General features: G+C 50.0%; 1 protein-coding gene across 6 annotated transcripts in view; it reads right to left on the reverse strand.

Moving 5' to 3' along the window:
- TBX5 (T-box transcription factor 5) overlaps positions 1-25893 on the reverse strand; it is a 126133-nt gene that overhangs the window by 12545 nt on the left and 87695 nt on the right. For 3 of the 6 annotated variants that reach the window (XM_048064008.2, XM_066978971.1, XM_066978969.1), the window contains exons 2-7: positions 21584-21759; positions 20484-20578; positions 17799-17918; positions 17072-17219; positions 14780-14932; positions 7166-7257 (exon numbers count right to left, since the gene is read on the reverse strand). In XM_048064008.2, the coding sequence (XP_047919965.1) occupies positions 7166-7257; positions 14780-14932; positions 17072-17219; positions 17799-17918; positions 20484-20578; positions 21584-21730 (755 nt within the window). In that variant the 5' untranslated portion in view covers positions 21731-21759. Of the gene's footprint in view, positions 1-7165; positions 7258-14779; positions 14933-17071; positions 17220-17798; positions 17919-20483; positions 20579-21583; positions 21760-21854; positions 21876-23819; positions 23839-24268; positions 24609-25893 lie in introns of those variants that run through there. The other 3 variants (XM_066978968.1, XM_066978972.1, XM_066978970.1) reach the window with 3 other exon arrangements.

Consider the following 25893-nt stretch of genomic DNA (forward strand, 5'->3'; position numbering starts at 1 on the left):
TTTTTTCTCTCATTGAAAATTACAAAATTGGAAGAAAAGGAAAAGTTGGTTGGGAAAGGATTTACAAGGAAGGAAGCTGTTTCTGGTCTATTTAAAGTCTGTGAGAGGTTAATGATGAATATATGGATACCGTAGATCGCGTACTATGATAGCAGAGGGGCACTGGGAGGAAGGGAGAGTTGTACTGGGCAAGGTGGAAATCTGTCCCGTTTTCACATCTCGTGACGTCTTCCCCAGCCAAATGACGCCTTCACCAGGACAGACTCGGGAGCTGGATGAGGTCACTTATGCCACACATTCACATCTAGCAAAGGATTCAGTGGAGGAAGTTCAAGGAGGTTTTGTAATCTCACAGCTGGAAACCTCAGTGACCTCTGCAAACCAATAAAAACTGTGAAAAAATTAGAAGTCTTCAGAGAGCGGCATCCAGCCCATTTTCTTGCTTATCACTATGTTGTAAGAGACTAATAATTTTCAACATATTTTCATGTGCAGACTTGAAGTTTCCTAATGTACTAGCCAGTGCATAGTAAATGCAGCTGGCAGACAAAAGAAAAAAGTTTAAAAGCTCTTCAAAAATCCACAGTTTATAACTGGGAAGCTTCCATGTTGCAACACCCAGTCCCTAGTGGCCCTAAGCAAATGGTTTCAGAAGGTGCTTCTGATTTTTCCCTAACAAAGCAAATATACCAAGGCTCTCCAGAGCTGTTGTAGCTCATGGTAACAAGACTTCAAAAGAACTATTAAATATCAGCCCTCAAGGACTATGCCAATACCTCCATGAGGGGCATGAAATGGAAGGGGATTTCCCCATGGTTGTGCTGCCCTGTTCTCACAGCATCCTTTGGAGACCCTAATCCGGGTGCTTGTCTAGATCTTATTCATGATGACAGTTCCTAATCTAAAGGCTGGTTTACGGTGTATCAAAAACCAAAACCAGCCATTCCCCTCCACTCTTTCCAAAGTGTCATGAGATTTTTAACTCCTACGGGTGCTTGCTATGGAAGGACAAACGCCTGCTGTCCTACCAGCCCTGCACTCTCCATCCGCTCAGCACCCACGGCTACACATCCGTGGAATCACACCCTTACTCCAGATGTTCAAACATGACTCAAAGGCATTTGATTTTGTATTTCCCAGGCCACCAATTTTTGTCCTTCCTGCTGAGACTTAAGAGTGGGAAAGAAATGGAAGTCAGCCACAAAAGATATAGAGAGGAAGAGAAAAAAAATGTGACTGGAATAAATATAACACCTCCCAGGAAAAAAATAAACCAGCAAACAATTGTCAGTTGTCACTGTGCATTCATTTCAGCTTATTTCCAACATCTTGTAATAAAATCGAACCATTCTCGGGAGACTGTCTGGAGAGCTTGAGGTGGATAATCTACAGTGTGAGAGGACCTGGTGAGAAAGGGACTCCTGAGTACTTCCTTCACTCTTACCTCAAATCAAATATGAGCTCTCTGTGCATGGGGACCGCAGGCCAGCCCCACAAAAAATAATGCCCTAGGCTGGGTGTCTAGGAAAACAATGCAAAACATCCACAGAGAAACATGGAAGGTTGTGCACAGCATGCTCCAGCAACATATCAAATGTCCTGAGCTGAACACATGGAGAGGGTTCAACTGATCTGGGTGCACATTACGAACCAGTGTTCCCATTTCTCGAATGAGCAGCGCAGCCCAAAGAAAGCACTGCAAGGAACCCAAAGAGAAAATGCTACAGACCTAGGGCTACCATAGTAAGGCAAGTGAAAAGCTAGGGTCCCGCAGACAAATTCTGCTGACCACATAAGAAGAACATGAGAGTAGATGGAGGGTGGCTGTTGGCCAGAGATGAAACCAACAAGCATTGATGCTGGGCTGAGCTGCTGCAGATTGGGTCCTGCTGGACAGAGCCAGCAATGGAGGATATTGCAGCTACCCTGCATTTCTTGAGCTGACTCTCTCACTTTAAAAGAGTTGTGGATACCCTCCAGTGAAATCCATAGAGCCTTATTTTGGATTTCATCTGATTTACATCAGATTCTACAGAATGGTGTTCAAGTCTACAGTTTCCACTGGGGCTTTGACCAGGAAACTTTCCTCAGGGCCATTTGCCGGGGGAAAACCTCATCTCTCCAACAGATGTTACAACTCTAAGTCTCACACTGAAAACATTTCAGACAGCATTTGACTCTTGGGAGATTTCAGTGACAAAACATGGGAAATGAAAGTGGATGTAAAGATGCAATGAGAAGATGCGATGAGAGCAGGGTCATTTTGCAGTGGACTGAAACCCACTTGCATTAGGCAGAACAGGACCCGTCAGTCCAACGTGATAGCAGCATGACAGGGTAGATGACACTTTTAGAGCCCAGCAACTCATCGATTTATTCTACTGGCAGCCAAAAATGCACCAGCTTCTCCGCTGTGCCAGTTCTGAATCACGGTACTGATTTTATATCCTTTGGGTCTGGCCCAGTTTCTGTTCTCAGTTACACCGGGAAATACTTGGAATAATTCCCTTGGAGCCAGGAAGATTACTGTGGATTGGTGCCAAAGGAAGCAAGCTACAGCTCGTGATCTTTGACGGAGAAAACACATACATAGCGTTGAACTATACTGCCACTTTCCTTCACTTAGCACATCGCTCTGGATCTGGCTCACTTTGGAAAGGCCCGGGATAGCCATCCAGGGAGCCAAGAGCCACCCTTTCATGTAATCGTCTTTCTACTCAAAAGCTTTCCCAATGAGGAGCTTCAATGACTAATTGCAGTAATTTGAACGAACAGTAACTAGGGCCTGAGACTTCCAGAAGCTCTTCAGCACCCATAATAACCGCTCAAGACAATGGGAGTTGCAAATGAACAGCAAAATTAGTTAAAGGGTTTAACAGAATTGCTCTTTCACATTGCTCTAGCCCCAGATGCACAAACATTTGTCCCCTGCTGTCTTTTGGCAGTTACAGATTAAAAATACATATATATAACTTGCATGCAACCCTACCCGAATCACTCAATAGCTAATAGCTACGCTTTATTAATACAGCTCCGTTGACTCTCATGCATGGGGAATTTTTTGGGGAAAAGTTCTACACTGGCATCTGCAATGCAGGTCTCATCTTCCCTCTGCAAACTTCACCCTCTGTGAATTTCTGCTGCCCGTTTTGCTCTTATATTTCCAGCATCACAACTACAAAAATTTTACCTCATTTATGCCTTTCACTTGCAGCATGACCACAGGATACAGATGCAGTATAACTCACATTCCTCTCCATTCTCCTCTAACATGTCTTCCTTATTTTTTCCCCTTTTCTTTTTTTAAGAAAAAAAAAATCAAGAAAGCAACAAACTTGATCTGGAAACTTAAAAAGCATGCTGCCCCAGAGCACTCATCCTATCAATGAAACTGCTGAAGGGGTCCCGCATGCCTCAGGAAAGAGAGGGGAGGCGGGGGGAAGTGAACATGTACCAGAAGGCTGCCTTCACTGGAATTTGGGTCTCTCTGGAGCTCATGGCTCTTCATTCTGAATGAAATCATCTGCTGCTGAAAGGCTTAATAATGCTCCTCAGTGAAGTCTTCTACCTGGACAGACTTATTAACTTCTCTTCTGGGAAACCAGAGGGGAAAAAACAACGTGGAGGCCTTGCAAAGGAGATCACGGAGACGGCTGTGCTCGCACACACATCCACTAACACACAGCTCTTCCTTGGCCACAGTATGCAAAGATATGCAGAGAGAGAGGAGAGAGTCCTCAGCAAGGTGCCTGAGACCTCTCTCCTGGTGTCAAAATTCACCTTTCTTCCCTGCGTTGTCCTCCTTCCCTGCAGCTTCTGCCACTTGCCAAGGCTGGGTGCTAAACAGCTGAATCGCCCTCACCTAGGGCTGCTTCTGCTACGCTCACTGCACGAGCTGGGATGCGCAGAGGTAAATGGTGCTGGGCTCTGCAAGCTGGTGTCCTGTCGTGCCTTCTCCTCTGACAGCCCAAGGTGCAATGCAATCACCAGTACTGGCTGGGTACAACTCTTCTGCTCAGGATGGGGTCCCTCTCCTGGAATTTCAGCTATCTAAACACCAGGTGTCTGCTCTAAGGAAATCATTCAGACTCTGCAGGCATACAGAAGGTTCCTCAGCCCACCCTGCACCCATCTGATAAGCTGATTTCTCACAGCAAAGCAGTCCTGCTCTCTGAAAGCACCCTTTGCACAGAGGGAACCCAGAAACCCAGCCCAGCCTGGGGACATTGCTCCTAGGTGGCACCTTCAGTCAGTGCACACCTGATCCCACCAGGTCCATGTCCCAAGCAGCGCATTAGGACCTGAAGGATTAGTGCTAGGAGCATGTCTTCACGGGGCACATGCCTCCTAAGCTGCTTTGAGGTGTGCAAGTGCTGAGGAGGGGATGTGCCTTGACCACAGCCTTTAGTTAAATGGGTTTTCCCCAAAACCAGGATGCTGTAAGCCAGCCTGCACACCCTGCAGGGCAGCACTGCCTCCCAGACTTCTCTGCTGGGGTTGGCTTCTTCTGGGTCTGCTATCAGCTTGGAAATGTCCCTCCGTGACGGTCCTACGCAGGGACTTAAGGCACAGTTAAGATTCAAGTAAAGAAAACAAAGGTGCTTTCCCCAGCATGAAAAATTCATTCCCTCCGTGGCTGTACCCCCTAATGAGATCAGTGACCTGATGAATGTCAGGTCACTGGTTTCCAGCACTAAAGGCTGTGCACTGTTTTGTAAAAGCATGTTTTTTTCCAGCTACCTTTTTTCTATAATGAAGGAACTGCTCTAAAAGTGTGTCCCACCATGTTCTCCAAGGACGTATACAGCCATCACTACCCCAAAGCCAATGGAGCAGGATCTGCCAGCCAGGGAGCGGGTTCATGGAGAAAACTTCACTACCTATGTGCACACACATATATTAAAGTGTATTTAATCATGTTTTAATATATATATATTTCTATATTAAACATAAAGGCCCAAAGGTAGGTCATACTTTTCCAATATACAAAATGCTGAACGTTTCTTCCTTATATATTTTTTTGTTTTAATATATTAATAGATTTTGTATTAATTCTGATATATAAAAATCCATGAAGGTGAGCTTATATTTGTCTACGCTTTCAGCCTTGAATGGGTCTTTATTTTAACACAATAACTTACCCTGCTTTCCCTTAAAAAAAAATAAATAAATCTTTGTAAAGGTATAGAGTTATTTCCCTTCTATGTGCACAGAGGATAAGTTATTAAGGAAGTGAGCATCAAAAATTACCCTGCAATGTCAACGCTGGGGATTTTAACCCTTTCAACCGCATCAGGTCTGAGCACGTGCATTTATATATTCCAAGTGCTTCTGTTCACTGTATCATTGACTCTGACCGCAGGCCCCGCACAAAAATGCCAAGCAATTTTTAGCACAAGCTCTGCATGGCTGGGTGCCATGCTCTTCAGATGGCATGAAGCCCTTCTAATAGTCCTCGCTGTTCTGCCTCCTCCCTCCAAAAACCCCACGATGAATGTAAACCTTCAAATCTTTCCATCGACCATAATGAAAGGGTAGTTTAGCAGCAAAAATGTGCTGGGAACATCGTTACTCGAGTTCCAGCAGAGGTCAGGGGGCTGGCACCGGGGGGTGGGTGGGTGAAGCTATTTCAAGTGGCAGTGCACAGGAAAATAAAGAAATAAATATTGACTTGCAATGCCAGCATCTGTGCAGTCATTGGAAACGGCAGGCAAGCAGGGAACACCAGGCACATTCAGAAGACCACAGAGATGATTTAGATTAAGAAGAGTGTTATTTATATATATGTGTATATATATATTTGCTTGTTTATTGGCTTTTTTGGATCTGAGCCTTAAAACATTTGTAAGTAGGCATGTATTTGCCCATTTGGTTGGACCAGATGATCTTGAAGGTCTTTTCCAACCTTAATGATTCGATGATTTGAGTGAGGATGGGGGTATAAGCATTTGCAGGATAACAGGCATTATTTGTTGCCCACCAGCAGGATTTGTGAGGCTCTGAGATCCACAATCAGGTCACTAAATACAGCAAAGGGAAGAAATTTCTGCATCTGTACTGATATCAGCACTCCAGGCAGCAGCGACCACCTGCAGCCTGGAGAGATCTGCTCCAGCTTCCTGGGCTGGCCACGGAGGGACACATGCCAGCACAAGGTGACAGCGCACGTCCCTGCAGCCTCACACCGAGAGCCAGCTCTGCTGGTCCCGGAGAATAAGGGATCTGAGTCACTCCTGCCCTCCTGGATGGAAAATGCTATATTGAGCCTCTACATCTGTCTTAGGTATAATCATGGGTATGGCAATGTTCCTGCAAAACATTTGCACCAGGAAGTAACTTGACACATGGACGGAGTTCCAAGTTCAGTGAAAGACGTGAAGTTAATTACCAGCAGGGCCTGACATTTAGAAAAGGACTTGAAACAGGATTTTTAAACAGGCTTTAGGTATAGGTTTCAGCTTAAGTACTTACATCCAAAACTGAGATCCAAAAAAGACCTCTTTAGTCACCTGGCCCTGGAGATCCAACATTTTCTAACACCTTCCTTTTTCAACCTGAAACCACTGTGTCTATGCTCCTGCTCCACACATCCAGAACCAACCAGGCAAAGTTTCCCCTCCTGCCAAAGATCCTCTGAAAGCCAGCAACCAGCACAATGCACCAAGGTCTCCAGAGGCATCAGGAGAACCCTTAGCAAACCTGCTCTCGGAGGTTTGACTTCAAAGCACTGCCACCTGGGAAAAAACATCCACCAGCTCCCCTGCAAAAGCCTGATGAGCAGAGCTTCTCAGAGCTAGTCCAAGCCTCCTGCTGCTTTAGACAAGTTTAAACCCATGTACAGCAGCAGACAGAGAGGCTAAAGGTTGTTCCAGATGGAGACAAGTGACAAAGAAATACGAGGTCCCTGTGGCCAAAAGGACAACCAACATAAGATCATGCTTCTGTAACTCCATGGTTAAGACATTAACCTCGGAGCGGGAAGTCCTGGATTTTGGCTTTGCATCCTGCTGCTATTTCACCAGCGTGTCCTAAAATGCACAAGCAGGTGCCAGAGAAGGGCCTGCTGCTAAGTCCTTGCTTAGCTCAAGCCACAAGTGACACGCAAAGCGAAGCCTGGACAGTTGTCCCAGACCCGAGGGGTCCCCGCAATGAATGCGCGCATTACCTCTGCATCCTGGACATCCTGTGGAGCTCCATGTCGTCGCTGCCACGGAAACCTTTGGCAAAGGGATTGTTCTCAATCTTTAACTGGGTGATCTGAAAGGGAGGAAATGCAACGGGTTCATCTCAAGTCCAAGGCATGGCCCGAGAGAGAGGGGATATTGTTTATTAAACCCAAGCCAGTAGGGATGGGGGAGAAAACAGCTTTCAGGAACTCAAGTCATCCTTCAGCTCAGGCACTGACCACTCCAGATGGGTTTTCCTCTAGATCTGTCTGCTGGAAAAATATCACCTGTCAACAACCTCTCACTTCTTTCAGGCTTGGCCCATACCTAACATATGGGGCTGCACAGACAAATATTTCTCGCTGGAGGAAAGCTGGAAAATTACTTACTTTTTGCTGCTGGGATAGAAAGGGCTGTGCTGACCAGAAGACCAGCAATGAGGGCGGCACTGCCCAAACCTCATGGACACCAACAAGTATTGGCTCATCAATGCACAACCCAAGCCTCATATCTTAGACCTTGGAGCCTCCCTCAGGCTGCCAGGCTCACCCTTGCCGTATTTCAGAGCAGTTACCTGGATTGCAGGTGCTCTGCAGCTGATTTTCTTCCCCACCCAGCCCCCACACCTGGAGGCACTGCAGGGACTAACCACCTGAGGCACTTGGAGGGCAACTCCACTTCTGACCATCTGCCTTGGGGGAATATTTCTCTCCCAATTTAGAAGGATTTAAGGGGGACTACTTTGCTACCTTCAGTGTCTAAAGATTGCTAGCTTGAATCCTCCTCAAGCACCCAACTTTGGTCCTCTTGCAATATCTAAATTAAACATTTAAAGCAGCTGCTAAGGAGAAGGTACCCTTACCCAGGGTAAGGTACCTTACCCATGGGGCTGGACCAGGTGTGACTTAGCTGCACTGCCCCAAGTGCCAGCCTCATGCCAGCTGCTGCCCCAGGGCTGGCATGGCAAAGCAAGGGCAGCTCAAGCTCTGGCTCATCCAGCAGAAACACAGCCATAAATTCGCAGGTATAGGAAACAAATTTGTCCACAACACACAGCTGGGGGCAGAAATCAGGGACCCCAGCCTTAGGATGAGAGGAGAGGAGCGGTCTCTGTGCAAAATCCCATACAGCTTACTTTTAATATTTAGGCAGCAGTTCCCCTTCTTCCCTTTCTCCATCACAGCCCGGCAGTCCGAGCCCTCAGCAAGTGCTCGGGAGGGGACACAGCCCCATGTTTGCCCCCGGAGGGACTTCACGCTCTCACCGCCTCTGCTGGGATCACGGTCCTGCCGTCCCACTGACGGCGGTGCCAACGGGAAGGAAAGAGCCTGAGGTGGATGGCTGGAGAACAGAGAGAGGCTCGTGTTCACCAGCCGGACCCATCCCTTCACCAAAATTCAAAGAGAAAAGTCTGGCTCGCCTCGTGTCAACAGCAGACCTTGCCAGGTGTCTGCACAACCAGATTATTTTGCTGTTTTCTCATCTTTTAGCATATTTTTTTCCGAAGGCCGTTCGTTTACTTGCCCTTTTTGCCTAATTCAGCCCCAAATCTCACACACGGCCCCCGTCACCCACATGTGCTTGTCCCCATGGGTGTTCCCATTAAATCAGAATCTGAGTACACAAACAGACATTGTTTTTTTTTGGTCACATATTCCAGATTTCAAAGAGAAGGGTGAACAAACAATATTTTTGGACCAATACGCCATTTGAGATGTATTCTAGCAGTAAAACCGGGACAAATTTTATAATTAAAACCCTGAATAATTAGACAACCAGCTTTGTATTTTGCAAAGAAACTGCCTATCGGTTTTCACTGTCAAGGTGGTGGCTCTTTTATAATGAATAATACGTATTATTCAAACGTTGAATGCTTGTGCTATTTAATCTGCATTCTGAAGCGCACAAAATGTACAAGTTGTCCTCACTTGCTGATCCCAATGGCAATATTTGCTTGCATAAGTGAAGTCCTTCACGGAGTGAGGATTTACAGTATTGGCACGGGCACACCGCTGTACAAAGGGCCAGATTCATCCCAACCCGACCGTAGGCATTTTAACCAAGGCGCCTGCACTAGTCTCCCGGCATTCCTGCTGGAAGGGATGGAGGAAGATGGACACTGCCAGAGGGCACGCGGGCCCTGGGGTGGGCAGCATCGCCTTCGCGGGTCCCAAACTCTCCGCTAACTGAAGGAGGAGACATCAACATGTTGGCCCTTTATGTAAGCACCTTGGTTAAATAGCCTGTTCGATGAATCAAGCCTTTAGTCACCCACAAACGTCAGACAAAATATTGTAAGTGACCTTGATCTTGTGAACATGTTGCTTTAGGAGAAGTCCCCTAACTCTCATTGGGAGCACTCTTAGAAACAATGGGATTAACATGTGTTGGTAGCAGAAAGCCCCAAGTGAAGCACAGCAAACTTTAAACAGCCTAAAATTCAGGATCTGCTACCTTGAAGGTATCAGAAACCATGGTTCTAAGAAGGCTTTAAGTTAGGCCTGCGCTCTTCAGTGTGCTTCAGATGGATTTCAGCGGGAGCTTTCAGAGCAGCTTCTCTAGGTGATAACCCGGGGTACCAACCCTAGCACCAAGTCCAAGCCAGTTATAAAAAAAGTGCACGCAACAAACAGAAATTAACAAGCAACCTGGTGAATCTCTGCTTTAGAAAACAGCCCTGCAGAAGGTATTTTGTTTGGCTTCTTTTTGTCTGACTTACAAACTATTCGAGAGGTGGAAAAGCAAACGAATGGGTGGAAATTACCTTCTGGATCAACTTTGCCACAGCAAAACTCTGTTTAATTGACTGTAACTCACTGGGGATGGGGACAAAAAGCTGTCAGAAAGTCAAATGACAATTACATCATTAAAAATAAAAAAAATACCACGTCCTGCAAGGTCATTAAGACAGAACACCTGGGGGTAAATTATATAGCATAGATTCAATAAAACTGTAGGGCTTTGTTTATTAATTTGTTACTGCAAGAAAGTGATGGCAAAGTTAGCTTCTGACCACTGACTGCTAACGCTGCTGCAGATCCTCCTGAAAAGAGAGCTTTCCCCAGCGAAGCCTTCCTGATTTACACTTCTCAGTGCTTGTCTGACCCATGGGTTCATCTTCACTTTAACAGGAAGCGACAGTTCCCAATGAAATCTCAGTGCCGCTCCTCCACGCGCCTTTCTCTGGGCTAACTGACCACAAAACACATCTGCTGAGACGTTTCCAACGGCATCTTTCGCTCCAGCATGATAAAATTTAGCCTTGCATCTAGTTAGATGGAAGAAACATGCTTTCTTTACTTTTTTTTCTTTGCACATCCAAGTATTTATACAAGTACATGTCTCTACAGACTCATAAATATTGCTATGGCCATGGTTAAAACTATCAATTAATACTGATAAGTTTTTTTCAATTGCTTATAACTCTGCAAAACTTTGTTAGGACTGAAATGTTCCACACCAGGTGTCTGCTCTGGGCTCCTTTTTATGGACTTATTTTCCTATCAGCCAAACCTGATCCTTGCTTTCTGAGCACTGCAGCCAAGGGAAAACATACAGCTCTGCCCCCCGGGGCTCTCCTGGAGGCTATCCCGAAGCTATCCTAAAAGCTGGGCATTTTGGAAAACTACCTGCAGGTGACCATGGCCCTGCAGCCACTGTGCTCGGAGCAACTGGGAGGCCGGGCCTCCAGCTTGAAAGCACAGAGGCTTTTTCTTCTGCGCTCTCACATACCACAGGTGGAAACCAAGTCAGCGTGGAGGAGAAGGAAGCCAAGCCAGGGCAGTGGGAAGGAAAAGAACTGGATGAAGACAAGGTGGCTGCTGAGCCTACGGACATCTGGCTGGGCCACGTGGAGGAGCTGGATGGGGAACGGGGGCTCAGAGCCCAAGGGAAAGGCCAGGGGAAGGGGGAGGCTGCTGGCAGGGGGGAGGATGCCGAACCCAGAAGCCAGTGAAGGAAATGGGAGGGACTGGGAGCCAGTGGCTGGTCGGAGTTACTGGTGTGAGACAGAAGGGCCCATTGAGAAGGCTGTTGGCTGAACTGGGAGGGCGAGCAGAGACAGACCCTGCACAGTGCCTGGTGGGGAGGAGGTGGGGAAGGGCCAGAGTGGAGAGAGGCAAGGTGCCCGTGTTCAGCCTGGGGAGGGGGCCTGGATTCAGGGACCCAAAGGGGCCAGGAGTGGGCTCAACACCCTGTCCTGGAGCTGCTGGACAGACAGGGACAAGACTGGGACCAAGAGGCAAAGCAGCAGCTCAGAGAGGGGCTGTGAAAGCAACAAGGTCTCCTGATGGAAGCATTTTCCCACCAAACCTTTGAGAACAGGGATGCAAAGAGCCCCCACGGGGCTCAGTGAGAGGGGAAGAGCTCAGGTCACCAGGAAGGTCCCCAAGCCACCAAGAGCTACCCAAAATGCTGGTGACAAAGAGGAAACGTGCTCATCACCCCACGGGATGCCAGCCAGGCCCCCATGTTCATGGCCTCTGACGGACCAAAGCGATGGATGCAGCCACCTGCGACCAAAGCCAAGGAGAAGTCATCTCCCAAAGCAACAAATCCTGAGCCCAAAGACCTGCCTGTGCCCTGCAGCACCTACATCTACAATGTCCTGTCAACAGAGCAACAAAGGGCCACGCGCTTGGAGCAGAAAGGCTAAAAGTCATCATTGCCCACCAGCTACTTGGGAATGCACCCGACCTGTCTTCAGGCTCTAAGCATCACTATGGTGTCCACAGCATCCCAGCTAGGGCTGATGTTTCCTGAAAAGAATTTGGGCTACCAAGAATGTTAAATAACTTAGGGGGTTAAAAAAAAAAAAAATCAGCATAAAACCGGATATCCTAAGGGGGGAAAAACAATATAAAGCCCAAGTCCAGCTAACAGGGAAAAGTAGGTTGTAAAAATTAATGAGAATAATTGTTGTGAATTCTTGCTTTTGAAAGAAACCTCAAGAGGGCAGAACCTTAATTATTTCTGTCTATTAGGGTTCATTTCCTGGTCCTAAGTAGAGAGCTAGTACCTAATAAATATGAGCTAGTAACACAATGATTTAAGCTACAGCGAAACGGTACTTAACTGGGGGGGGAAGTTAATATTTGGGAATCAACCTGATTGCAAGCACCCATTGTGTAAATGGCAAGGAAATGAAATGCGCATGTGACCTATTTTAACACCTCCATATTTCTGGGGTCTTTTCTCAGGGCTGCAGAGAAGGGGGAGGTGGCCGACCGAGCTGCTGACAAGCACACTGAAAACTTTACAAAAACTTTCTTCGTAGCTTAACCCTCCGTTTGGGGAGCAGGGCTGGGGTAGGGGAGAGCCCAGTGGGCTTAAATGTCTTTGCAGGCTGCCTAAAATATCAGGGGAAATAAGTACAAGCCCTGTATGGGGATTGCAGCTGTGCTATTGAAATAAATTGACTGATCTGAAATCGGGCAGGTATTTCTATAAGCTGTGTAAGCATAGACTCAAACACACTTATGGGCAAGTCATACAATTAATACTGTGATATAATTCACATATAACATAGCTCTTGAAACCTAAAACATGGGTATGTATAGATTATTGTGTATATATGCGAGTAAAACATGTCAGTGAATAAAAGCTGCGTGTATAAAATGCTTCAGCGTATAAAAACTGTGTGGATAAGAGGATGTGTGTGAAGAGTGTTCTCCAGGTGATGGGTAGAAGTGGGAGCTGTAAATGGGAATAAATAGGTAGTGCACAGACAACGAGATGTGGGGATGGATGGACGGACAGACCCTCCCTGGGGAGCTCTGTACAGACAGACAGCCTGCGACCACTGATGGCAATGGGAAGCAGTCCCCACTGCAACCTGAAAATGTGCTTTGCACAAAAAAATCCCATCTCAGCTGTGAAAGCCGTGCTGGGGTTTCTGCCTGTGGACAACCCCCCACGGCCATCACCCCTCCTGTGCCACTGTGCCGACAACAGCATCAGCTGCGCACCGGTGCTGAGCTTCACCCACACTGGGGCAAGCTGCAGATTTTATTCCCTTCCCTGGAGGGAGATGCCATTTAGGGTAGATCATTCCCTGGTTTATTTTTATGGCCGTATCTTTCTCAATTGGGGCTTTATCTTGGGGCTACGGCCTCGCTTTTACTCGCTCCCCCAAGCAATTCGGTGCTGCAAGAGGAGGAATGCACATGTCGGGGATGGAGGGATGCAAGTGTGTGTAAAATGTGTAGGGGGTGTGTAAAATATGTAGTGGTGTCTGCGTGTGTGCGTGTGCATGTGTCTGCTGGGATGCGAGCGCGTGTGTGTCTGTAGGGATTCATGCGCTCGTCAGTGCGTGTGTTTTGACAGAGACGGATATGCAGATGTCATTTCTTATCAACCAGATGTTGTTGATTTACAATCAAATATTCCTGCTCCTCCTAATATGGCAGTTTTCCCAAACTACTGTGCTTACATGTTTTTGCTTCGCTTTGTTTTATTTGCATGCTCAATTTTTTTTTTCTCTACAAAACAGTCCTATTTTTCTTCAAAGGAAAGCAGTTAACTTCAGGTCTGTTTTCTCCTAGGGAAATGCATTTAAAGCAAGCAGTGTGTCCTGTTTTATTAACTCCCAGTTCTATTAATATTATATTCTTTCTCCGAATCCATCAAGCAGAAGTTAAACTTGATTTTATAGCATCCACAGCGGAGTTATAATTTAAGGCATAATTTGGCGAGGGCTCAACTTGGATTCAGTTTGCCTCTCCTGGTCGTGCCAACAGCTCCTATTTTAAAGGGCAGGGAAGTATTTTCTTTTCTCCCTAGCTACGGTGAAACACTCTTTCTTCTCCAGCCTACCTCTGCTCCCCACGGCTCCCCGGCCAACCGGCGGACGGAGGAAACGCGACCATTTCATGCACGTTTAGGAGCTTCCCTGTTACATCTCCAGGAAAGCATCCAGGGTGTTAAATGACCTTTCTCCATTAAAAAAAAAAATAATAATCACATAATTCACTATGTCAAGCATAAGGGAGCTATCCTACCTGCCTGTAAGGACAAGTAAAAGCCCTGCTTTCTACACCATTAGGGGAAACCATGCGGAGGCACCATGGGACAGCCCCAAATGGCCACATCTTCACATATTTTGCTTTGTTTTGTTGGGGCAGGAGCAAGCGACTGCAGGCACAGAGCCTCCCTTCCTGCCAGGGTCTTGCTGCCAACCCCGCAGCCCTCGGCCGGCGGGGAAGGAGCCGGCCCCGAACAAAGGGACGAAGCGCAGCCAGCCCGGGTTATCAGGGCCCCCTGGCCGCCGAGGGGAGCGCCCGGCTCCCTTCTCCAGCGCCAGATTACGAGAGCCTTTGACCGATGGGGGGAAAGGAGATAAAGCCAACTTCCTCGGTTGGTCGTCTCCTCTCTGAGCAAACCATCCTGTTGAGCTCATTCCCCCTCGGCTCGCCCTAAAGTCTTTGGATGCTTTGTGCGCGTCGCCAGGAATAACAGGGGACGGGACAAAACCCGAGGGATGGGGAGGGCGTGCAGGGAGAAGGAAGGGAGCAAAGAAGAAGGGGAGCAGAGGGCCTCAAAAGGAGTTGTGGCAGGAGGCAGAGAAGTAGAGGAGACACAGTTTGCCCGGCACGAAGGCCAGCCCAGCCCCTCACCTTGTGGTTTTGGTAGGAGGTGACGGCGATGAAGGCTGTCTCGGGGAAGACGTGGGTGCAGAAGGCAGTGTTCTTGGAGCCGAAGCCATTGTTCTCGTCGGCCTTCACGATGTGCAGCCGGGGCTGGTACTTGTGCATGGAGTTGAGGATGATCTGGGCATGGGGAGAAGGAGAGGACATCCCGTGGGAATGGAGGGGGCACAACGCCATGCAGTCCCCAGCCCACAGACACGGAGAGGGGAAGAGAGGGACCAGCAGGCCCTCTCAAGAAAGCTTTTTTCCTCCCCAAAAGCTTCTCCTCTTCAGCCCCCCCCCCCCCAGCACGGATATTACTTGTGCTGGGGGCATCTCTCCCCAGAAAAGCAGCCTCGCCACAGCCAAAAGAGCCCATCAGGGGCTTTTTTTTTTTTTTTTTTTTTTGCCAACCCCACCCCCCCCCCAAAGCAGCATTCCTTTGTGGCTGCAGGGCAAGTTGAGTCCTTACCTGCTGCCCGCCCTGAAGCCCTGGGTTGTGCTGCTGTGTTCCCCCCCCACCCCCCCCCCCAGGAACCCTAATATGTGTTGCCACAGCCAGTGGGGGCTGTTCGTACCCCCACAGCCCCCACCACGGCAGCACGGGTATCTCAGCCCCCCTCCCCAGCAACCCTACAAGATATGGGGAGAGAAGCAAGGGGGTGATTTAGTGACCCCCCCCCAACCCTGCCACCCCCACAGGACGAGGACAGGAGGGTGGCGGGGAGGGAAGCGCTGTTTCGGAGATAAAAAGCGGCCCCTCCTCGGTACCGGGTTAATCTCTGGGGACGGTGGCGGGGGGGTTTGGGGAGGGGGGGGACACTGGCGACAGCGAGACGCAGCGCGCCCCGACGCCGGGCCCCGACGGCCTCGCCGCCTCCCCCGTCCCGGGGGTTTAAGCAAATTGCTTTGACATCCGGGAAAGCCGCAGACATCAACGGTGAACGATCTAATGGGTTTTAATTTCATTACCGCGACGCTAATTGAGAGGCTCCCGGTGCAGCTCCGCCTCTGAAGTCCCTTTTGTCGTCCCCCCCCAAGAGCTTTGGCGTTGCTTGCAGGGACTTTTCCCCAGAGCCGCCTGCTCGCAGCGGGGGGATGCCTTCCCCCTCCACATACACCGCCAAAAAATAAAAAGCACCCCCCCCCCCCCCGAAAAGAAAAAACCGTCCCGGGGGTGGGAGAGGTGCCCCCCGAGCTCCCCACCCATTTCCTGGCACGTCCTGGGCCCTGGAAAGCAGCGCTCGCAAAGCGCCTCTCCCCAAGTCCCACGGTAAAGGCAATAAAACACAATAAAATGAAATAAAATAAATTAAAACACCCCCCGCCTGGAGACGGAACGGGGGCTAGGCAAAGGATGCTCGGCATTGGGGTGGGCTGAGGGCTCCGCCGGCCGCTTCTCAGCCCCCACGTGGGCGTGTTTAAGAACACAAGATTTAACATGAAAAAAAGCGAAAAAAGAGGGGAAAAAAAAAAAAAAAGCTTGGGGAAAAAATGAAACTGAAGTGTTGAAATGAGACTGGAGAAAAATACGCTCTTGGAAGGGGGTGGTGGGATCTGGATTCGGATACCCGCTTAAGTAATTATATATATAATTATATACATATATTATTCATGCATGCACATATACACTCGCTCAGAGAAACACGTATCTTTGGAGACTTTCGAAGGCGAGCTGTTTCTGGCTGCAGAATTCACACAAGCTTTCACGGTCCCTTGGGTCTAGCAAAGCCTTTTTTATGTCCAAGAAGCTCTTGCGGGATGTTTTTTTCTCCTTTTTTATTGTCTTTAATTATTGTTGCCTTTTTTTTTTTTTTCTTTGGATCGAGGGATCCGCATGGCTTTAGGTCCTATTTCCTCGAATAATTACGCCTGATAGATTTTACCTGTTAGCCAAATTCGCGGAGGCAGCGAGCAGATTTTACCGCTCGGAGACTCCCCATGAGGTTAAAACCAGGTAGCTAAACAGTCAATTAAGCCGGGCCCTGGGGTCTGTAATCAATTCCCACGCAGCGCTGCGAAATACTTTTTTTTCTTTTTTTTTTTTTTTTTTTTTAATAATTTATGGAATTTCTGGGGGTGCCGATCGCTGGGGTTCATCCCACCCCAAAAAGGCAGAAAATAACACCCCACCAAGACAAAGGGTTCGGACCGTGACCTTCGTGGCTCTGGGGGGATGCCACGCTTGGGGACACCCACGGGAGCACGCGTGGGTTGCCGGCCGCCCTCCCCGGTGGGAACCCGCATCTCCCGACCCCAAACCACCGTGGGGGGACTCACATGTCCGAAGGGGTCGAGGTGGTTGTTGGTGAGTTTGAGCTTCTGGAAGGACACCAGCTGCCGCATCCAGTGCGCTCCGGTGGCGGGGGAGTCGGGGTGCACGTAGAGGCGGCCGGGCATGGCCGGCTCTGCCTTCCCCGTCACGGACCTGCGTGGGACAGGGACACTGAGCTCCGGCGGAGGCACCCACACCCTTGGGTGTCCCAGCACCGCGCAGGTGGCCCCGGGTTTCAGAGGCAGCCGGGCGGTCTTCGGGAGAAAAGACATTTACAGACACACGCACGGCGCGGAGAATTAATTGAGAGCTTTGGCACTTTTCCCGTCCCAGATCGCTGTTTCCCCGTTTAACCCCATCCTTCCCCCTTCCTAATTACCTACACCCCAGCCAGGAGCAGAGCAACCGCGGCGTACCCATCCTTCACCGTTTCCCCGCCCGCAGATATTTAATTACAATTAAACCATCCGCTCCACAATAGCCAACAGTCCCCATCGTTAAACGGGATTGCAGGTATTGTTAGCTAATTGCAACTTTTTTTTCCTTTTCCTTTTTTTTTTCCTTGTTTATTTTTATTTATTTATTTTTACTTTCCTCTCCTGAGGAGCAACCCGAAGCCCCAGCACCGACAAGAGGTGCTCGCCGCCGGTTCGCGAGCATCTCCCAGCCCGTGCTGCCCAGGTTTCCCGACATGAAGCAACCCTCTGTCCCCTTCCCCCCGGGCTTGCGTACCATTTATTATCTGCAAATTTGTATCTGTGGTCATCCGCTGGTACAATATCCATCAACAGTATGTACTTAGTTTTTGGATTAAGTCCAGTGACCTTCACTTTGTAACTGGGGAACATGCGCCTGTAAAAAGAAATAAGTACATCAGTATAAAAAGGAGAGAAGGGAAAGTTTCTCAAGGTGATTTTGTGAGTGTGTTTGCGAGGACGAGCCCGGGGAGGGGGCATTTAAGAAAGGGGCGATGCCGTGCTCTGGGGTGGCCCCTGCAGCCGGGCTGGGGCGTGGGAGCCGGGCGGGCTCTCGGCTGAGCCGTAGTTCCGAGCCTGGCAGCTTTATTTGTTTACCTGCTCGTGTATTCCTATCTTTATTATCACCTATTTCGCCAATACTTCGATACTCCTTTAAAAAAAAATAAAATAAAATAAACTAATCCGGTCGTGAGATCTTTTGGAAGCAAGTTACTTTCCTGTTTGTTTAAAGTGTTGGAACAGCAGGGGAGATTTGCCAAAAAAAAGAAAGTAAAAATATATTTCTGTAAATGTGCGTATTTCAAATACGTATATTTCAACAAGCCTCCGTGTGTATCAACGGTTCTGTGTTCAGATATGGAAAAAATACAGGCGCTCAGGTGTAACACCGAATCTGTGCGCATACAAAGACATCAGCAAACACACCTGACAAATACTTGGAAACATTCAGATACACGCTGAGGACAGGGGTTTTTCGAAATATTTTCCATTACTGCGAGGCAGAGACTTAAAACACCGATGTTATTTTAGTTTGAGCTTTCCAAATATTTAAAAATAAAGCAGATGAAAACGTATCCCTTGACTTAAACCACGCATAAACAAAAAACCCCACACCTCTAAAAATACTGCACTCCTCTCCAAGGCTTGGGCTCTTATCTCTGCGATAGGGCATCTGGGCTGGTTTTTAAATTCACAGTAAAAAGCCGAAGGGGGAGAAAAAAGGGCAGTAACGGACAAAGTGGGGGGTTAGCCTTAGCGTTTTGAGGGCGAAGAAACCAAACTCCACCTGAACGACGATCTGTAACTTCATCGAAAACACCTGACCAACAAGATCCCGGGCTTCTCCAACAATAAACAGAAGGAATTATATAAATAAGTAAAACTATCCTGTATCTACCCCGGTGAAGCGTGCGCTCTCCCCTGAAGACCCCGCGCTGTAAATGTCTATTTTATTGCTCTCCAGACGAGGTTCCTAGCCGTGGAGATATTTGTTTGAAATTTCTGCAAGGTGGTTCGTGTCTGTCTCCCTTCGTGAGCTGCTTTTTGGGAAAAATAAACCGCTTTTTCGCGAAGTCCCCGCACCCCCGAGCGGAGCCGGCGCCGAGCCACCGGCTGTCCCCAGCTCCCGCACCACCGTTTTTCCTTTAGAAATCGCCATTTTCAGCTTGCAGGGAGCTTCAAAAGCTAGGCGAGCCGTGAGACAAATCTATTTGTAAAACTTTATGCAGCCGGCTCTGGTTTTGTTTTTTTTTTCCTCCCTCTTCAGGCAAATTTTGGAAGACCACAACAACTACCAGATGACAGAGCAAAATGAAAGTTTGGCTCCGCGTGGTTTGTTGTGCCCTCGCAATCTAAAGCTGTTTTTAAATCTATTTCTGTGCCGAGGCGGTGGCAGGTAAGTCGCTGAATTTAACATCGCGACGAGAAGAGCCCCGCGACAGGAGTTTGCGGATGGGACCGGAGAAACTGCTCCTGGGTTTCTGCCTTAGGCACTCCGTTTAACAGCCCTCCAGGACGTCAATATTAGGGATAATGTTAAATCGCCTCAAATATATTCGCGTACACATATAAATATATCTGCGGATCACGTTTACTCAGCCGCTCATGGAATCGATTACGCCCAGTCCCAATAAAGTTGGGTTTGCGAGGCTGTATATTTTTCTACACACCCACGCAGACAAACACACACGTATAGAAATGTGTATCTGGCCACAGCTAGATACGCATGCTATTTATTTGCGGGCACATCTATCTCTGCATCTAAACAGCCACGATATCAGTACATAAACAGGAGCTTCAGACCACATCGACTTTTAAATGGGGTGGCGTGGGTGTTCTGGTTATATTCTCCCCAACGAGCACGTAATAAATAAGAAGCCTCGGGAAACAGCGGAAGGCATTACAAAATCGCAGAAGGACGGGGCTGCTCCTTTAATTAATAATAATAATAATAATAATAATAATAATAATTAATAATAATAACGAAATCGCCCCGCGAGATTCTCTAAACAAGGTTAGCTTTTGGCCAAGTGGTTGCAACTCGCGCTTGCCTGGAAAGCTTCCAAAGGCCTGAAATTGGGATTAACGATCCAACTGTTCTGGTTAAGAAAAGAGCCAGAAGAAACAATTTCTCCTCAATATATCCTCGCAGGGAGGGCCCGGCAGTGCCGGGGCAGAGCCGAGCAGCCCGGGCAATGCTGTGCGGGCTGTCCCGGGGCCGCGACACGGACCCGTGGCCTCTCCCACGGGAGACACGAACATCCCCGGGGCTCGGGGAAGCAGCGGCTGGGCACCCACAGAACACGCGAACACGCGTGGGGAGGCCCGGAGGGGCAGCCCGGTGCAAAGTCATCCCCGCAAACACGCGTGAACCAAGGAGAATCCGGCCCCACGGCCCCAAAAAGGGGGGCGAGGGGCTTGCTGGATGCTCGTTGCTTACCTTCCAGCCTTTGTTATGATCATCTCCGTCCCCACTTCGTGAAATTTCAGCCACAGCTCCCGCTCGTGCAAAAACACTTTGATTCCTTCCATGCCCTGCAAGGGAGGGAGGCAGAGCCGGGTTACCCGGCCGGGGAGCCTCGGAGCACCCAAACCCCGGGGGGAAGCCGGAGTTTGGTTTGCAGAGCCGGGGGGAGGCCGAGGGGGACCCCGGTGGTGCTGAGCAAGGGGAGCCCCGGGGCAGGATCCTCGGTGCGCTGGGAGTGGGGAGCAATACCCAGCTGTTCCCCCCCACACCCTAAACCAAGCACATTTCCCCCTCCTAAATAAAAAGGAAGGCCGAAGGCCGAGCAGGCACTGAGCGTGAGGTCTCCCGGTGAGGATTTACCCACGAGGAACACGCGGGAGAGCTCGGTGGTGAAACCTCTCCTCACCCCCCCCACCCCCCGATGCCCCCAGCCCCCTCCTCGGCAATGCGGGGAGCAGCGGCCGGTGTGCCCCCGGGGGAGTCCACGCGTGTCCCAGCACCACGCAGAGCCCCGGGGGGGGGCGAGGGCTTGTGGGGGGGTGCGAGGGGGACCGCCGGGGGTGCCTAACCCCTCGTGGCTGCTGGGGTGCCCACGCGTGACCCCCCATTCGGGTGCGTGGGTGCGGGCAGAGCAGTGTAAGTGCGCGCCCGGCCGTGGGGTGGGAGCTCGTCTGCGTGTAAATGTCACGCTGAGAGGCACGGGAGTCCGTGGGACGTAGAAATCCGTGCACATGGCCTCAGGGGGGCATTTGCACACCCAGGTGTGGACGCGTGGGACCGTGCGTGTCAGTGCAGGAGGGGGTGCATGTTTCGGGTGGGTTTTCCTCCCGTGCCCCCCCCCCCCCACGCACCCCACGAACACGTTCACCATTCGTTCAGCGCCTGACCACGGCCCCGGATAATGGGAAAGCAGAGAAAAAAAAAAAAAATAAAGTTTCCGACAACCAGGTGGAAATTTTCTCTCCCGTGGGGCCTAAAAGGACTCCTCGCTGCCCAGAGCTGGGGGGAAAAATGCGAAGAAAAGGGGAAAAAATAAAAAGCAAAGGGGAGGCTGGCTGAGGCCGGGTCCTTACCTGCTGGGTGAAGGCTGCCTGGGGAGAGGTGGGGGGCTTGCTGGGGGCCCCCAGCTGCGTGTCCTGCTTGGCGTCAGCCTGCAGCTCCTTGGCCTCCGAGTCAGCCGGCGTGGTGGGGAGCCCAAAGCCTTCCTCGCTATCCGCCATGTTACGAGCTTCCTTCACCGAATCCCCCACTGCAGGCACACATCGGGGAGAGAGCAGAGATAAGAGGCGCACAAGTCAAGGCTGACGTTTAATAAAATAGATATATATAAATATAGAAATTCACATGCACGGAGCCCGGCGTTTGCGGGGCTGGTGGGCGAACCCGCAACTCACTTCCAGCCGCCCGGGGAAGGGAACGAGGCCCTTTAACTTTAGGAGGGGGAGAAATAAAGACTTTTATTTATTATCGCAGCCCGCAAGGGATGATAGGATTTGGGGGGGGGGGGGGGGGGGGGGGGGGGGGGAGAGGGGAGGCGGTATTATTAAATGCATCTTTTGGAAAAAGGTAAACAGCCTCTCTCCCGCAGCCCGATGGCAGGGCGCACCGGGGGGCTGCGTGGGGGCACCTGGCCGGGGACCGAGGGACTCATGGCACGAGTGGCCGAGGATTTGGGGTGTCCCCCCCCCGGGGAGGGTGGCAGAGCCTCCCCCCGGCCCTGAGAGCCTCCCAGCCCCCGGGCCGAGGCCGGGCTCGCTGAGGCCGAGGAGGCTCCAAGCCTCCCCGGTCCTCCCAGGGAGGTGGAAGCCCCTGGAGAAGAAGCTTGGTTGCCACCAGGCAAATGCCCCCGAAACGTGATGCCGTTTGTGTGACCCCATTTTCTAAGAAAACCCAACTCCCTGCACCCCTGCGAAGCGCGACCTTTCTGGGGGGATAAAAAAAAAAAAAAAAAAAAAAAACGTTTATTCGTCCCCAAACCCAACACCCCCGGCCCGAACAGTTGCAAGACAAGCAGCGTCGGATGGACGAGACGACTGGAAAATAAAAGTGCAAGTAAATCCATCGGCCCAGGTAGCGTACAAGGTAACCTGCGTACAGGCTTGGGGACGCGGGTTGCGCTCGGGGCTGAAGCGAGCAAAGCCCTAACGCGAGTAAAACTGCACCAGCAGAGAAAACCGAGCTTAAAAAATACGGCTTACATCCGATGCGAGTAACAACGGCGGGTTTTAAAGGCAGTATTTTGATGGAGCTTTAAAGGCTCCATCAGGAACGGCAAAAGTTTCAAAGCAGGAGAAAAAAAAAAAAAAAAAGATAAAAGCGTTTGAATTATCTGTTAGTTTTTTTTGTTCTTAAGGAGTTTAGAGTTTTAGCAGCTTAAAAAAAATATCTCTCGCATGTTTCAAAGAAGAGGATTCAATTTTGAAAGGCCAACCATATGGAGACAATATTGTTTTTAAGTACACGAGAATGGTCTGAAATGAGTTCTCCTTCTCCCTGCAACAATATGTAAAAACCTTTAAAATTAAAATAAAATGGCAATTCTCCTTTAAATGTAGAGGAAAATTGGGAGTGGGAAGGGGGGGGGGGGGGAGGCGGGAGAGAAAATGATCTTCCCTGCTAGTGGTGGGCAATTTATACATACACCATATATAATTTAAAAGGACAAAAAGCGAAGGGACTCCGGGTCCGCACCTCTGGAGCCGAAGATCATTCCCAGCACCGGCCGTGCCCCCCCCCGCCCTTCCCGATGCTCCTTTCCCACAACGCCGCAGGCAGGCGGGCTGCGCTCGGGGGCTGCAGGGCAAAGCAAAACCGCGCAAAGTGCGCGGAAAGTGCGCGGCCGGCAGCGGGAGCAGGGCCCCGGGCTGGGCACATCGCACGGGCTCCGGGGCAGCCCCGAAGCTCCCGAGACAGAGACCATGTAAGGCTTTTCTCTTCCCCTCCTCCTCTTTTCCCGAGCTGTTTTTTTTTTCCCTTTTTCTTTCAATTTCCCCCCCCCTCTTTTTCTTTTCCTTTTTTATTTTTTTTCCCCCTGGTGCAGCTTCGGAAATCCCAGCTACTCATTTTTAATCGATTTCCCTCCAGCTCCGATCCCTTATTCCCCCCCGAGCCGGCAAAGTTCAGTGGAGGGCGATGGAAAAAAAGCATGTTTTATTAAAACAAAGAGGGACCCAGCTATGGGGAGCCCGGCTCCAGCGAGCCTCTGTGCAGCGCTCCGCACGTCGGTGGGTCCAGGCATAATTAAACAGATTTTTAAAATAATAATAATAATCGGGGAGGGGGGGGGGGGGGTCAAAAAAAATAACCCACCAACTCGGAGCAATTGGCGAGCCGCGGCTTCTAATTTTTTCCCCTTTAAAGAGCTTCTGAGAAGAAATGGAGCTTGACAGAACCAGGCCGCGGCGGCTGTATGAAAAATGCATCTCGCTTTGCTAAAGTAGCACCAAGTGGGTTTGCAATAAAGAGAAAAAAAAAAAAAAAAGAAAAAAAAAACACCCTAAGCCTTTTGTTCCAGCCTGTGCTCGCTTCGCCCCGTACGCCGCGGCCCCCCCAGGCCCCCCAGCCAGCCCCGGGAGCGCTGCAGAGAGCGGCCCCCCCCCGCACCCCGCGGCTCCCGGGGCCTTGCAGGCTCGGCACAGACAATTTGTGTAAAACAATGACCCCAGCCAGGCACTTTCGCTCTCTCCCGGTCACACACGCACGCACACACACATATTACAGACACCGACGGACATACATGGCAATGGAAGAGCTGTTACCTTGCTTGTTGAATTCCATGCAATCAATGCATCTCCATATATATATGTATGTGTATATTTTCCCCTTTGGCAATGGAAATTACAATGGGATCAGGCTTCTCGTGTGCATATTTCCTTTTATTTATTTATTTGCGGATCAGCATGTGAAAACCCAGCCTGGAAGAAAAAGATCTATCCAACGCAAGCTGCTTGCCTGCTTCTCTCTCTCTCTCTCTCTCTCTCTCTCTCTCTCTCTCTCTCTCCTGCTCTCTCCAAACACTTCCAGGTTGTCAGACGCACTAGAAAGGATCCTGAGACCAAGATAAAGCCCCCACCCCCACCCCTTTTCTCAGCCTGCTCTGGAAGACAGTTTTCCCCACCCCACTCTTCCTACTCCCCCTCCTCAAAATAGCAATAATAATTAAAAAAAATACTAATAATTTAAGGAAAAAAAAAAAAAGAGGGAGGGGACGAAAGAGAGGAAAAAGAGCACCCTCCTTTAAAAATAAATAATAATAATAATAATAAAAAAGCAATTTGCAGAAAGTTCCGGGCGGGCGGGCAGGGGCTGCGCGGAGCGGGGCGCGCTGGGCTACAGGGCGCTGCGCGGAGCGCGGAGGTGCCGCGGGCTCGTCCAGCTCCGCTCGCCAAGTGCCGGGCCCCGTTGGCCAACCAGCTGGGATCCTGCTCCGAAGAGACTCGCTCTTCTTCCTCCCCACCCCCCCCACCCCCCAAGCCCTCCCTCCCGCCCCCTCCCCCCCAAAGCTCCTTTTTTTCCAGCCTATTTTTCTGGCCGGCAAACAAGAACAAGGCACAAAGACAATCGCCAAACTCCCCAGCAGCCCTCCCCCTCTGCCTTACCTCCTCTCCCTCCCTCCCTCCTCCATCCATCTCTCCCAACCAAAGAGAAAATTCAGCGCCTGGGAATATTCACCCCCCCCCCCCAACCATCCACCCCCCCTTCTCCTCCCTCACCCCTTTAAATAAATCGCTGGCTCCGCTAACCTCACACCACCCCCGGCCCCCCCTGCCCTCAAAGGCAGCCTGGAGGTGTGGATTTGCGCCCATCTCCAGCTTTGCTCACAGAGGCCTTTTTTTTTTTTTTTTAATTATTATTATATTTTTTATGTGTATGGGGGGGGGGGAGATGTCCCCCGAGTGGACTCTCCTAACCTGGCCAAAGGGATGAAACACGGAGAAGTGGGGCTAAAACACAGCCGAGGGGGGACCCCTTGAGCTTTCCACCCCCTCGAGCCCCTCTCCATCCTCTTCCTCGCCCGGCTGCCCGGCCGAGGGCCGCAGCCCCCGGAGCCTCCGCTGTGCTCAAATAATCAAGCCGTCAGCGAGGAGCGGGGATGTGGCTTTATCTGCATCTTCCTTCTCTCCCTCCTCGCTCTCCTTTTTTTTTTTTTTTAATGTATTATTTTGAGGGTAAAGTTGAATAGGTCAGCGCAGGGTAAACAGCCTCCCTGTCGCATTCTGCAGCCTGAAGAGAACCAGATTGGCGAGTCGGATTTTTGATAAGACTTGGAATAAATGGCATGGTTTAGATCTGCTCTGCCCACCCTCCTCCTCCTTCCCCCACCCTCTCCTCGCCCCCCCCCCCCCCCCCCCAAACCTTCGCTCTTTTCTCCCTCTCGGACATT

This window comes from Anser cygnoides, chromosome 17, assembly GCF_040182565.1.
Source record: "Anser cygnoides isolate HZ-2024a breed goose chromosome 17, Taihu_goose_T2T_genome, whole genome shotgun sequence".
NCBI classification, from domain to species: Eukaryota; Metazoa; Chordata; class Aves; order Anseriformes; family Anatidae; genus Anser; species Anser cygnoides.